The sequence below is a fragment of the Limanda limanda genome, chromosome 5 (genome assembly GCF_963576545.1).
Source record: "Limanda limanda chromosome 5, fLimLim1.1, whole genome shotgun sequence".
Taxonomy (NCBI): Eukaryota; Metazoa; Chordata; class Actinopteri; order Pleuronectiformes; family Pleuronectidae; genus Limanda; species Limanda limanda.
Genome location: NC_083640.1, coordinates 22,945,067 through 22,957,035, shown reverse-complemented (window position 1 = coordinate 22,957,035; position 11,969 = coordinate 22,945,067). Strand labels below are relative to the sequence as shown.

At 43.9% G+C, this 11,969-nt stretch overlaps 1 protein-coding gene across 1 annotated transcript; it reads right to left on the bottom strand.

The window, feature by feature from the left end:
• Positions 1-284: 284 nt before the first annotated feature.
• gas1a (growth arrest-specific 1a) lies at positions 285-2,409 on the bottom strand. Its single transcript, XM_061071098.1, has one exon. It carries the CDS (start codon positions 1,925-1,927, stop codon positions 1,127-1,129), a length of 801 nt encoding a protein of 266 aa, XP_060927081.1. The 5' UTR covers positions 1,928-2,409; the 3' UTR covers positions 285-1,126.
• Between the last annotated feature and the right edge of the window lie 9,560 nt (positions 2,410-11,969).

Sequence of the window (11,969 nt, the reverse complement as noted above, 5' to 3'; positions counted from 1 at the left end):
TTGACTTATTTCATGCACAGCGAACGTCCCTTGTGATTTTGACTCGTACATTGACCCCATGTCTATTATAATTCATGCTTATTATAGCAAAAAACTCTGTTTATGAAAACCCAAATTAACTGAGGGACTAAAAAATGTATATCAACTGATTTCATGCTCATTTTAAACTTTTACTTTCTGGATTTAGGCTCAGCACTATCAGGAGGAGGGGGGGTGGGTGATGTGTCTGTTTGCAACAACCATGATGAAAAAGAAATTCAACAAATAAGTCACAGTCAGGAGCGTTATCTTCAAGTTTCTTTATGCCTTCTATAAAAGTATATCAATGAGGCGATCATACAGTGGATTTAGACATTTTCTTTCTCTAGGCTATACACAGTGAATAAATCATCTCGTAGCCTAAAACATAGAGGATTCTCTGGAAAAAAAATCTATATAGGCTATAAACATATATACAATGTACATTATCTTTGAAGAGAATACAGTCAAATATAACTTCCCTTTAAAGCTGGAATTCTCAGTCTGTTTTATTCACATGATGGACATTTGGATGCAACTAGGAGGCCTGTAATAAATTACTGTTTCACTTTAACTCCTAATCTATTTACATAAGTTCATAGACTCCAGCATTAAATACTCGTGGATCAGATAAAACCTGGGGCCAAACAACGGCCACAGCCTATCATACAAAAATAGTTCATATCTTTGAAAACTAAAAAAAGATTGGCAGTGCACAGCATATACTGATTACATGTTGCATTGTTTCCAAAAACAAACCCAACCGTGTCTCTACCATGACAACTGGACCATCAGTCCGACTGTGAGAGAGTCGACCGTCCAGTTTAGCTTATCAAATATAAGCAAAGCATCTGGAGGGCAGAGGAGCGGCGTGGTGGCGATAAGGGAGCCAGGGAGCTCCCACACCTCTCAGAAATACCTTCTCTGCTTTCAGTTGCATAGAAAAAGATCCTGATTCCAGATCCTTCAGCGTCTGGAATCCAACCGAGGCCCCCTGCTGCGCCCCGGGTCTGTGCGGCTCCAGCAAGAAGGTCAGCGAGTGACAGAAAGTTCAGGTCGAACCCTTTCATCCAAACAATAGTCAGGGGGCAGATTGTGAACCCGGGGATCAAACGAGGGCCAGCAGAGCCAAGATGGAGACCAGCAGGGTCACAGCCGAGCCGTGCGTCGGCGGCGCAGCGGCTCTCCGGCTCTCCAGCTCCTCCGGGTAGTCATGATCCAAGTCGTCATAGTCCTCCTGGTCCACTCCCTCGTACGCGCTGGCCTCGAACCGGTCCACCGGCTGCACCGAGTCGAAGCACAGCGCCTTCATGCTGCTCTTCACGAACTCGCAGATGGCCCGCTCCGTGCCGTCGCACATGCACGTGTCCAGCTGCTGACCTTTGGGTATTTTACGCATGTTCGCGATCACGTTCCGGCACGCGTTGGTGCACACGGCCCCGCTGAACAGCTTCCCGCAGTGGTTCAGGTAGTCGTGCATGGCCGAGCTGCACTGCTGGTCCCGCTCGCACTGGCGCCGGGCCTCCGTGCAGCCGGTGCTGGTGGTCCGGGGCAGGCACGGCTCGATGGCCCGCTTGGTGCCGGTGCACACCGCGTCGTGCGCGCAGCTGCAGTCCTCCAGGGCCGGGCCGTTCCGGGTCAGGTTGAGCTGCACCAGCGAGGAGATGCAGTGGCTCGGACACTTCCTCCGCTCGCCCAGCAGCACGGGCCCGCAGGCGCGCGCGTAGTGCTCGTACGCGTAGTTGCACTCGGGCTCGGCCTGGCAGTTCATGATGGCCTGCCAGCAGATCAGCCGCCGGCCGTGGGACGGAGCCGCCCCGGAGAGGAAGCCCAGGAGCAGCAGCAAGAAGCCCAGGGTGCAGGCGGACCTGCAGACCCGCTGTGCCAGCCGTGCGCCGGCGGGGTCCATGGTTCCGGCTGCGCGTAAAACGGCCCCAACTCACAGCGGGGTCATAGGTCAAACTTCTGCCCTGCTTCCACGGATGGTGCCGTCACGGGAGAGTGTTTATTGCGAGGCAGATGGTGCGTGATGGGCCCGTGTGTGGGCGTTCAACAGGCTGCCAGTGCGCGGAGTAATCCCGGCTCCCGCTGATCCATGCGAGCCGGATTCAGACAGTCCCGTTATCCATCCATGAGCGAGCTGCAGCGGAGCGACCAGGAAGAGAAAGTGATCCCCATGAGTTCCCAGGAGTTCTTCCTGCAGCGGCTTATTCCATCGCAGCGCAACCGAACTCCAGCTCAGATCCTCTCGCTCTCTCTCTCTCTGTCTCTCCGTCTCTCTCTCCGTCTCTCTCTCTCTTTCTCTGTGTCTGTCTCCTGGTGGAAGGAAAGTGAAGCAAGTCCCGAGAGTCCTCCGCAGGACTGATCCGGGTCGTGTAGCGGGAGGGCAAACAAAACGTGCATGAGTGGGAACAACAACAGTCCTTATAGGTCTCAGCTTGGTCCTCTCCTCTCTCCCCTCCGTGCGTCTGGCTCCAGGCTCCTCGCCCCCCCCCTCCCCCCCGCCCCTCTCTGCGTCCCATTGGCTGCGCCCCCGGTTGTGGGTCCCTACGTAGCGGTGGGCGGGAGTTTGGGGGGGGGGGGGGGTGTTGAGAAATACAAGGTGAATGTGGTGGAGAGAAAACCCAGCGAGGAGTGAGAGGGACGAGGGGGAGATGGGGATTTAAAGTTATTTCTACATCGTGAAAAGTTTCTAATCCTAGAGTTATGAGGAGGGCAACTTTCTTTGTCCATTTTATGATGAACACATTTGGTTTATACTTTTTATAACTAAATAAAACACCTCAAATCTCTTACAAAGACACAGAGGTTTATTCAAATGGATTTTGACATGCTGATGTTTAAAATATTTTAATATGAGGAGTACATGGGCAATTATTACTATCTTATGTTCAATATTACTTCAATTTTACATATACTTCTAATATTATTATGGTCATAACCACTTTAATATTAGTTTACTGTCTCTCGTAACTTTTTATTTCCATTCAGGCATGATTCTGCATTTACTTTGGATACACATTATATTTTTATTTTCACTTATATTATACGAGTACATTATACTTAATAATCTATTGTTTTATTTTACTGTACTGTATTGCATTTTATACTGTTATTGTAATCTTGGAGCAAGATGGCACAATAATTTAGAAAGTCTATCTTATCTTATCCTATTGAATAGTGTTTTTCGTTCATTGTAACGTGTGCTGGAGTTGAAATGTTAGAGACTTATAACTTATTGATTTGACGTTCTAATCATTATTTATTGGTGTAGCCTTAAAAAGGGTTAGAGTGACATATGAGTAAATAAGGATTTAGCTTTGAATCCAATGGTGGTCTGCATCACAGTAAAAGTCATATAGAGATCAATATCTTGCCCAAGGACACTTCAGCACGTGGAATGGAAGGAGACCGGGATCGTACCGCTAACTTTCTGGTCAGTGAACAACCTGCTCTACCTCCTCAGCCACAACTACCCGCATTATATTTAATAAACCAAACTATTTAATGCGTTTTAAATGAGCATTTTTTCCTTATCCAAAGTGAAAATGAGAGGAAACAGGCAAAAGAAGATGCCAAACTGGTATGAACACAATATTTTAGATGATTTTCTATATTTACAATAGATAATGACAATGTGACCGTGCCGCTGCACAATAATAACATGAACTCCACAACTCGGTGCTAATGGTCTGAGCAGCTTCCTCTCTGATGAAGTAATTCAATCATCCACATCCTATTAACTCTTTCTCAGCAGAGCAGTTGAGCGCAAATTAATTGTGGTATTACAGCACACTCCGTCAAAATCATTTAATATAATCTGTCATTAAGGCAAACCTCAGAAATTCAGCTGGTGAATCGGAGCTTTTATTGGCAGTGACTCGCTCCAACATGTGGTCTGACACTGATCCTGCAAACTGTGTAGTCACAGTAACATCAGTAAAACATGAATGAATCACCTTGTCTGTGTCAGATAAGACCTGCACTAAACTCCAGATACTCTCTTGAAATGTTCTGGGGAAGGTTTGTCCTGATGTTATGAAACCCTCTGATAATCTCCTGCTGCGTTCTTCATGTGTGAAATGCAAACTCAGGAAAATATCTGTATTTTTCTGGAATTCAACAGCTTCTGGGATTTCTCTTCTCGTCTCTATACAGAAGTTTCCGTATTTTAGCAGCGTGACATTTGGGGAATATAGATAATAAATGCGAGCAGACAGAAAGTGAAGCAGGAAGTGTTTCTCTTATGTAAATCACAAGATCTTAACCTAGCCTGGTCAGGTGTGGATATTTGTGGTTAAACTGGAAACCACAAATTTTTCTCTGTGAAAAAAATCTCTGTGGCTCCTTGATTCTGAGGCACGAATAATAAAATTTGTAGCTGTGTGGAGTTTAAATATTCCCATATATCTTTATACTGGAAATACGAGAAACAGTGTGAATGTGGATAATGTATATACTATTATTAAAATTTATAATTTTTTATAGTTTCAATTACCACAATAAAATGATCTGATAGCCAGGAAATGTGTGAATCCTAATCTCCTTGTGTTGTTATGTAGTTTTATAAAAAAATGTATGCATTTTGTAAGACCATCAAAAACATCCACAAAAACCTGAACACCTTGTTTGTTTTTGGAAAAAGATTTGACTGTACAGTTTTTTTTCTTCAAGAGCTTAAGATAGTCACCCTCAGATACCTGCGTGGACCTCATCATCAAAATGACACAGAAGTCTGAGTGTGTGTGTGTGTGTGTGTGTTAGTAAAGTGATAGCCCACATGTTGACACATGAGCGGGAGGAGGCAGTTCAGTTCTTCAGGCTTGATGTGGATGAGGGAGTCAGGGGAAGAGACGAGCGAGGGCACAAAGGCTGTTTGTGTTTCAAACAGCATTCTGATCTCAGGAATGTACCTTTAGGCCACAGCCGTGAGCTTCCAACGGCAAACAATGCACTCAATGTCAGTTACGGCTGGCTAGCGCAGACGCTGCTGGCGCTACTCCAAGGTCCCAACTCGTCGAAAATGATGGATACAGGGAACTCAATACCTCAGGAGTCCCTCTCCCTGCCTTTCCCGCCGGCACAAAGAATGGAAACACTGTGCGTCGCCACAAAAGATTTCCAAACACCAAAGTCCTCATTGTTTCAAGTGCTTTTAGAAACAACTGTAATATAAAACAGAGGCAACATCGTGCCAGCAAGGTTTTTATTCAGCCGCCTTCTGACTTCATCAGTGTAAATTAAATTGCAATTCCTTCAGCGACCAGAATAACTCACATTCTATGCACGGATTATGTTAAGATTTATAGGAGAAACCTGCTGTTTAAGAAAAGGAGATGGAATTATCTCATAATCCAACACTTCTGCCTCCGCCGACAGCTGTTCGCTTCAGCCAGATGTGCCGCAACCGAGAGCCGGGCGTCGTTACTTTGAGGGCTCAATTAAACCCGAGTTCTTGCCGCAACAGTCCAATTAAGGGACAAACATAATGATATTAAAACCATCCCCTGCCGATGCTGAGAACACTGAGAGCTCGTGAAGTTCAGTAATGTTCTGTGAAGAGCATCATACCAGGATAATAAATTAAGTTGACGGAAATAAAAACAGGCTTTTATTTTATACAGGACCAAAGCATTGCAATGAGTTCTAGAGAACATATTTTAATAGAGAACAAAAAATGTTTTGAAATGTCTTTTAAACTGTTGCATGCCGTGTGTGTGTGTGTGTGTGTGTGTGTGTGTGTGTGTGTGTGTGTGTGTGTGTGTGTGTGTGTGTGTGTGAAAAATAGTTTTTCTCATATTTCCACACCACAAGAAAGGATGTACGAGTTTGGAAGAGGCAGAGTCCCACGCTCTGGATCACTAGATCGATTCCTCAATAACAAAGGGATCAACACAGGGCGAGAGTGTCTTTGGTTCTTTTCACAGTCAAATTTGTGATCCAACACAAAGCTGTAAATAAAACTTTGTGCTGAAGGAATGTTCCTTGAGATTGTCACCTGAAGTTTAGAACTGAAAAACTAACAGATAGACTTGAATGACGACTATTTCTGATGCAGCCTTGTACACATTGTGAGATTTTTGATTACACATAAACATTTCTTTTACTCATTACGAGTAACGAGACTGCTTCAGTTGAAATCTTTGAAACCACATCCTCATACTAATAGGTTTTCTTTTTATAATGCGTGACTTTTACTATATTTCACACCTGACATCAAGGCTACTGAGTTTTCGATCACCTAACACAGAGAATTTCCGAAACTCTGCTCTCTGCTCGCCCTGTTCAGTTTGGAAATGATGACGCAGAAACCTGTGTCCAGATTGGTCCTTATCAGTCATTACTGCACTACTAGCGGTCCTACCTGCAAAGTGTTGCGTAGACTCCCTCTTAATAACAGTTCCACCTCATGTTGGTCCAAGAAAAGAGTAATAAAAGAAATCCCTAGTTTTTACTTGTTCCATTATTACTGTTTCTTGTTCACAGTATTTTCTTCATAAAAGCAACAAACTGCAAATTACACAAACTGCTTCTTGTTTACATGTGTTTCCAAGTGAGTGCAGAGAAGACTATTTCTGATATGGAGCTTAAAAACCCTCTGAGATCATTTTTCTTTTTAAAGCGTTGTTTAAAAACTTCAGGCCATTAGTGTGGATGTGGCCTCAGAGAGTTTGCTGTGAGGATTTTATCAGATACTGACTGAGCTGAGTCCCAGCAGAGCAGGTCAGCGGCAGTGGGCTTCCTGACCGGCGCTGTCTGAAAAAGGAAATATCAGAATACAGGAAATGACTTGGCAGGAACTATCCATTCAAATTACATCCTCTTTGGGATTTTAGAGGAGTGATAAAGGCGGGGGATAAGTTATTTGGAACCAAACCAAACTAGATTAAGGATTCATTTCCTTCCTCATGTAGGCCTATTAATTTGACTCTTTTTCTGTCCGTCCTCTTCCGGGGATTTGTGTTGATTTGTTCGGTTTGGGAATCCGGAGAGAGACGCACAAGTGATTACAACTGCACTAGTTGGCAGAAAATAGCAGACGGCTGTAAATAAACCACCTATTTTTACCATTGCTTGAGTGCTTAGGCTGTAAAAGTCATGAATCCCTGGAAATTGCTTTTCTTGTTGGGAAGTGATTATGAGAAAATCCCCTCTAGGCTGAAACAATGGTGAATTCTTTCTCTTTTCACAACATGAAAAAAAACAAAGATATAAGACAGTTTCAAGGAACAAACAGCATTTAGCCTACTTTTCTCCCTAGAGTTTGACCGGGCACGAAATTCCCGATTGTGCAAAAAGGGGGAAGACGGACTCCTTCAAAATCCTGCTAAAGAGGTAAAATGTTAAATGAAGTGTTATGGGGCCTGTGCTCCTTTAATCAGTAAGATTAAAGTCACCCATCATGTCAAATAGGCTCTGACCTTTCTGCCCTTTTTTACACACAATTCACTGCACCATCATTTCTATATGATTTAACACAATCTGATAAACACATTTAAAGATGGAAACTCTCAAAAACAATCACTGCAACGTTGCTCAGGAACAGAATCCCTCGTAGGCCCCTTTTACACAACTTGTTCCAGATGGGAATGTTGTGCCTGTATTTAGCCAAACCAGTTTGTGTGAAGGGTACAAACACATTCACCTTCATGCCGGCAGCTGTAGGATGGAGTCACAGAACTGATGTTATGTTTGTGTACAAAAAGAATTCAGCAGGGTGGTGTAGACATTAAGGTCCCGTCCCAATTCCTCTCCCTTGGCACTACCCCTACATGTGAAGGACCCTTTGCTGGGAGTGTCCCGTCCAAACGGAGCCACAAGGGAGAGGGCAGGGAAATCTGCCCCTAAGAATTGGGAGCTTTTTCAAAGTTCTTTGTTTGTAGGTCCTCGAAAACTGTGTAGTAGTGTGGACGAAAGCCATTACTCTAAGGGATGCCTTTTGAAACTTAGCTAGGTTAAACTAAAATACGAATGTAAGCCTCAAGATTGATTTGTGTCTCAAATCCATCAAATCGATCAAGTAGAGAATAAATTGTGTAATAATTTAAGAATCAAACAAAGGGAAGTGTAAAAACATTCCCCTTTCATTCCCCTTGTTGTGTTTCTGTCAAAGTCAAACAAACAGAACGTGGAGTTGAAATCAAACTTCTATTTTGCACATTTTCCCCAACAACAGCCTTTACCTTTAATTTTGCCTCAAAATCTGAACCGTGAGTCCGCTCTGCAGCAACAAACACGTTCCTTTTTCACGGATGAAACCCTCCTCTGTCTGTTCTGTCTGCTCTGCTGAGAGAAGGATAGTGATATTCTTCCCTCAGGCTTCAAACGCACTTTGGGGCAGCTCTCCTCTCGGCCTTCATGTCAAGAACTAGTAAACCAACGGCTTAGTCCATTAGAGGGAGAGCGTGTGCTTTTATAACTGTAATTACATCCAGGTAACGTCTACAGTATTTACTCTGACAGACCTCTGTGAATCTCTACACGGCCTCCACGCACCACCAATCACATGAGCAGCTGTTGCAACATATGCTGCTCAGCCATCAGCCTGTATGAGCGGCTGTTTATACAAGCCTGAAGGCCTTTCATATCACTGCAGACAAACACCAGCACACATGGACCAGCCAATAAAGACCTAACCCCCGACACAGACATACGACCATAATCTCCCAAACAGCGCGGCAACAAAGAATTCAACAATATAAAAAACACAACAAAGCATTCACATACATAATCAGTTTGACCACAAGTGCAAAACATTCCTGATCTGCTGCCGATGAAATGCTCGGCTTCGTTAAAGAGACTTGACTGTCCACACTCTAGTTCAGCTTCTTGGGTTAAGGAGTATAACTATGATTTAAACATAAGCCTTTACAAAACATGTAAGTACGACAGTGTCCTGACTTAGATATCAGGAACTATCTTAGAACAACTTAACGAACAAGGCTAAAAATACTATTAAACAGTTTGGTCAGTGTACTGAGGGTCGATACCCAGATGATAAAACAATACAATGTCTTTATTATAGCCAGAGATTCGCCTGAACGCATATTCTCAACAGACAATTCTTCAGTTCACGACTTGTTTGACTATAAGTTTGTGTCCCATCCACCAAAAATGAATGTAAGCGCCACCATCTGGTCAAAAATGTATATTTGTCCAATACATATTATCTTAAAGTACTCCAGTTTATGGCATCACACTTTCCCTAAATGTACTACAACTAATATGTTTGCTGATGAGCTAATGTTAGCAATCTCACATGCTAAACTGTGACTCTGAGCCTGGAGGTACCAATGTGAGTTTGCCAGCAACACGATACTTAAGATCCACTTCACCCATGATATTTTTATCACCTTAAACCAGCAATAACCGATTCTGCCAATGAGTCGTCAGCACCTCTTCAGTTGACACGTTGAACTGGTTCTTATTTCTACATTGATCAGGCTTGAAGCAACATTGGCTCATTGGGCCTCCGTCCTTCAGGCCTCTTGGCATCGACTTTGACTCTGTTAGCTCGGCTTTTGGTCTCAACCAACTCCTGAAGGAAACATCATGGCTCTTTAGCAGCTGAATGTCCCACTATGTTCACCAGCTAGTCACTGGGATCTACTGAGGCAGTGAAGTTGCAGGCCGCACAGCTCGAAGCTGCAGATTGAGGAGATAATACTAAGTTAGTACTACTTGCAGTTGTTTTCCTTTGTCATCTGATCTTATGCAATCAAAAAATATTGATTATAGCTACTGTAACCAACTGTTTTCATTGCCTAATCCTACATGCAACTTAACCATGGTATATTTACCACACTCATTGAAGCCATAGCGTAGTTACACGGCCCAATGTTAAAAGAAAACGTAAACAAAGTGTGATCGAGCGTTAAGGACCATTGTATGAGAACCCTGTTTATGTATTTCAATATATATGTCTGATAATATGGCAGCTTGATGATCTCTTTGTATTTTATAAATTGACGATTTCAGAGGAAAATAAACTCCATGAATCGTCTCTGTACATCTGCAGCATTTACACGTCCCAGTCTGTGAGTGCACAGTTGATCGGGAACGTAAACAACAGCAGAATTCCAGCTCACCATCTCGCACGGCTTTTTCAAACTTGTGTCCCACAACCCCCTGCAGTCTTTTGTTTTTGGCTGCCCTCCAAACCTCGAGCACCAATTTAAGAGATTAGACGCAGGAAAAGCACAGAGAAACCAAGACAAATGGCCCCCACCAGATCTTCCCCCCCCCGGCCAAACTCTGGCATGGCAGCAGCCTGCTACAGAGACGTCAAATAGTGTGAGAGGGAATGTGAAACCCAAGCATGTTCCCCCATTTGGCACGTTCCTGAGGCTCCAACGCAGTTATGAGGCCACTTCATAGGAGTGTAAACTGTGTATTTAAAAAGCCGTCATTGTGGGACTAACGTTGGCCCTGGTGTAGGTTGTTAGAATAACTGAATGACACAATGGTTTCTTTTCTAAATAAACAGATGTGGGTAGGCTGTTAAAACCTTCATTTCCCCCCCCCCCCCCCCTCTTCCTCTTCATCTGCTCCTCCCCCCCTCCTCCGCTCCATCTGTAAGTGGCCTCACACATATATACACACGCTCTCTCTCTCTCTCGCTCTCTCTCTCTCTCTCTCTCTCTCTCTCTCTCTCTCTCTCTCTCTCTCTCTCTCTCTCTCTCTCTCTCTCTCTCTCTCTCTCTCTCTCTCTCTCTCTCTTTAACTCTCGCTGCTTCACTCTCTCACTCGTCCTCCCTCCGTCCACATGTCTAAGAAAGGCAAAGGGCCAGTTTCCTGCTGCAGCTGTTCGGTACAGACGTGCCTCTATTCCAGCCTCCGCGGTGAAGTGATATCGGTCGTCTGCTCGGGCTGATTAATTGCGTGTCATTCTTAACTCCTCCAAGACCACTGCCCTCTTTCTGCAGCAACCCCCCCCCCCCCCCTCCGCCACCACACCTCCACCCATCTTCCTCCACCTCCTCCCACGCTGCACATGGAGGAAATGAACTCACCACAATCCTGCTGGCATTGGACTTCTATCAAATCCAATTCTCAGTGAAAGATTACTGTGGTGTTTCAAAAGGACTGAGGCCGGCCCAAATACTAATAATGATTCATAAGCTCTGCGGAGAGCTAATGAAAAGCAGCTCAACTAACTATTAGAGTAATACTGTGTGATTGGTTTATTCCCTTCTACATGTGTCAAATCAAAGATACGTAACAGTAAATACAAACGTGCTTCATATTATCGGAGGAACAATCGTTTCGAAAGTCAAAACGAAAAACTAAAATGTTACTAACTCCAAAGTATAACTACTCTTATATTTCCAAATCTGCAGGAGCAGAAAAAACCCCATAGTAATGTTAATTATAGTAGATGTTAAAGATGTAATATGAAACAATTCTTCATAGAAACCCCGGATTTCATTGTTCCTCCTTTCTAGGGGGTTTAGGGAGAGAGGGTGTGATTTGCTTTTGGGGCTTGTATTGATATATATGAGCTTGTATTTGAACAATAAACCATAATCCAGTTCTGTAGTAGGCGAGTAGTACGAAACCAATGGAAAACTGTTGTCTCTGCCTTGAGGAGCATTTTTGACGATTACAAACTACGTCAACGAATCTGCTTGTTTCCGTGGAAAACATTCTGGGACTTGAACTTTTCTGAAAAATCTGATATATTCATCAAACAAAGGGAGTTTAAAAAGAGTCTGAACATTTCTCCCTCTTGCCAATGTCCCCAGTAGTGCAGGAGTGCATTCCCAGCTGGTTCTGTTATGCTGATAAGTCAGCGTGGCTGCCTGGTGACCAAATAAAAAGCACATGTCTGACATAGCACCAGAGATGCATCAATCCTCCATGAACTCTTGACTCCGGGGGGATTACCGTGGATAAGAATGATGTGACCAATCGACATATTGCATACTTTGAAGAAACACAGGCACCATTTT

Coding starts and splice junctions, on each gene's coding strand:
- gas1a (XM_061071098.1), bottom strand. CDS start 1,927: ATGGACCCCGCCGGCGCACGGCTGGCACAGCGGGTCTGCAGGTCCGCC.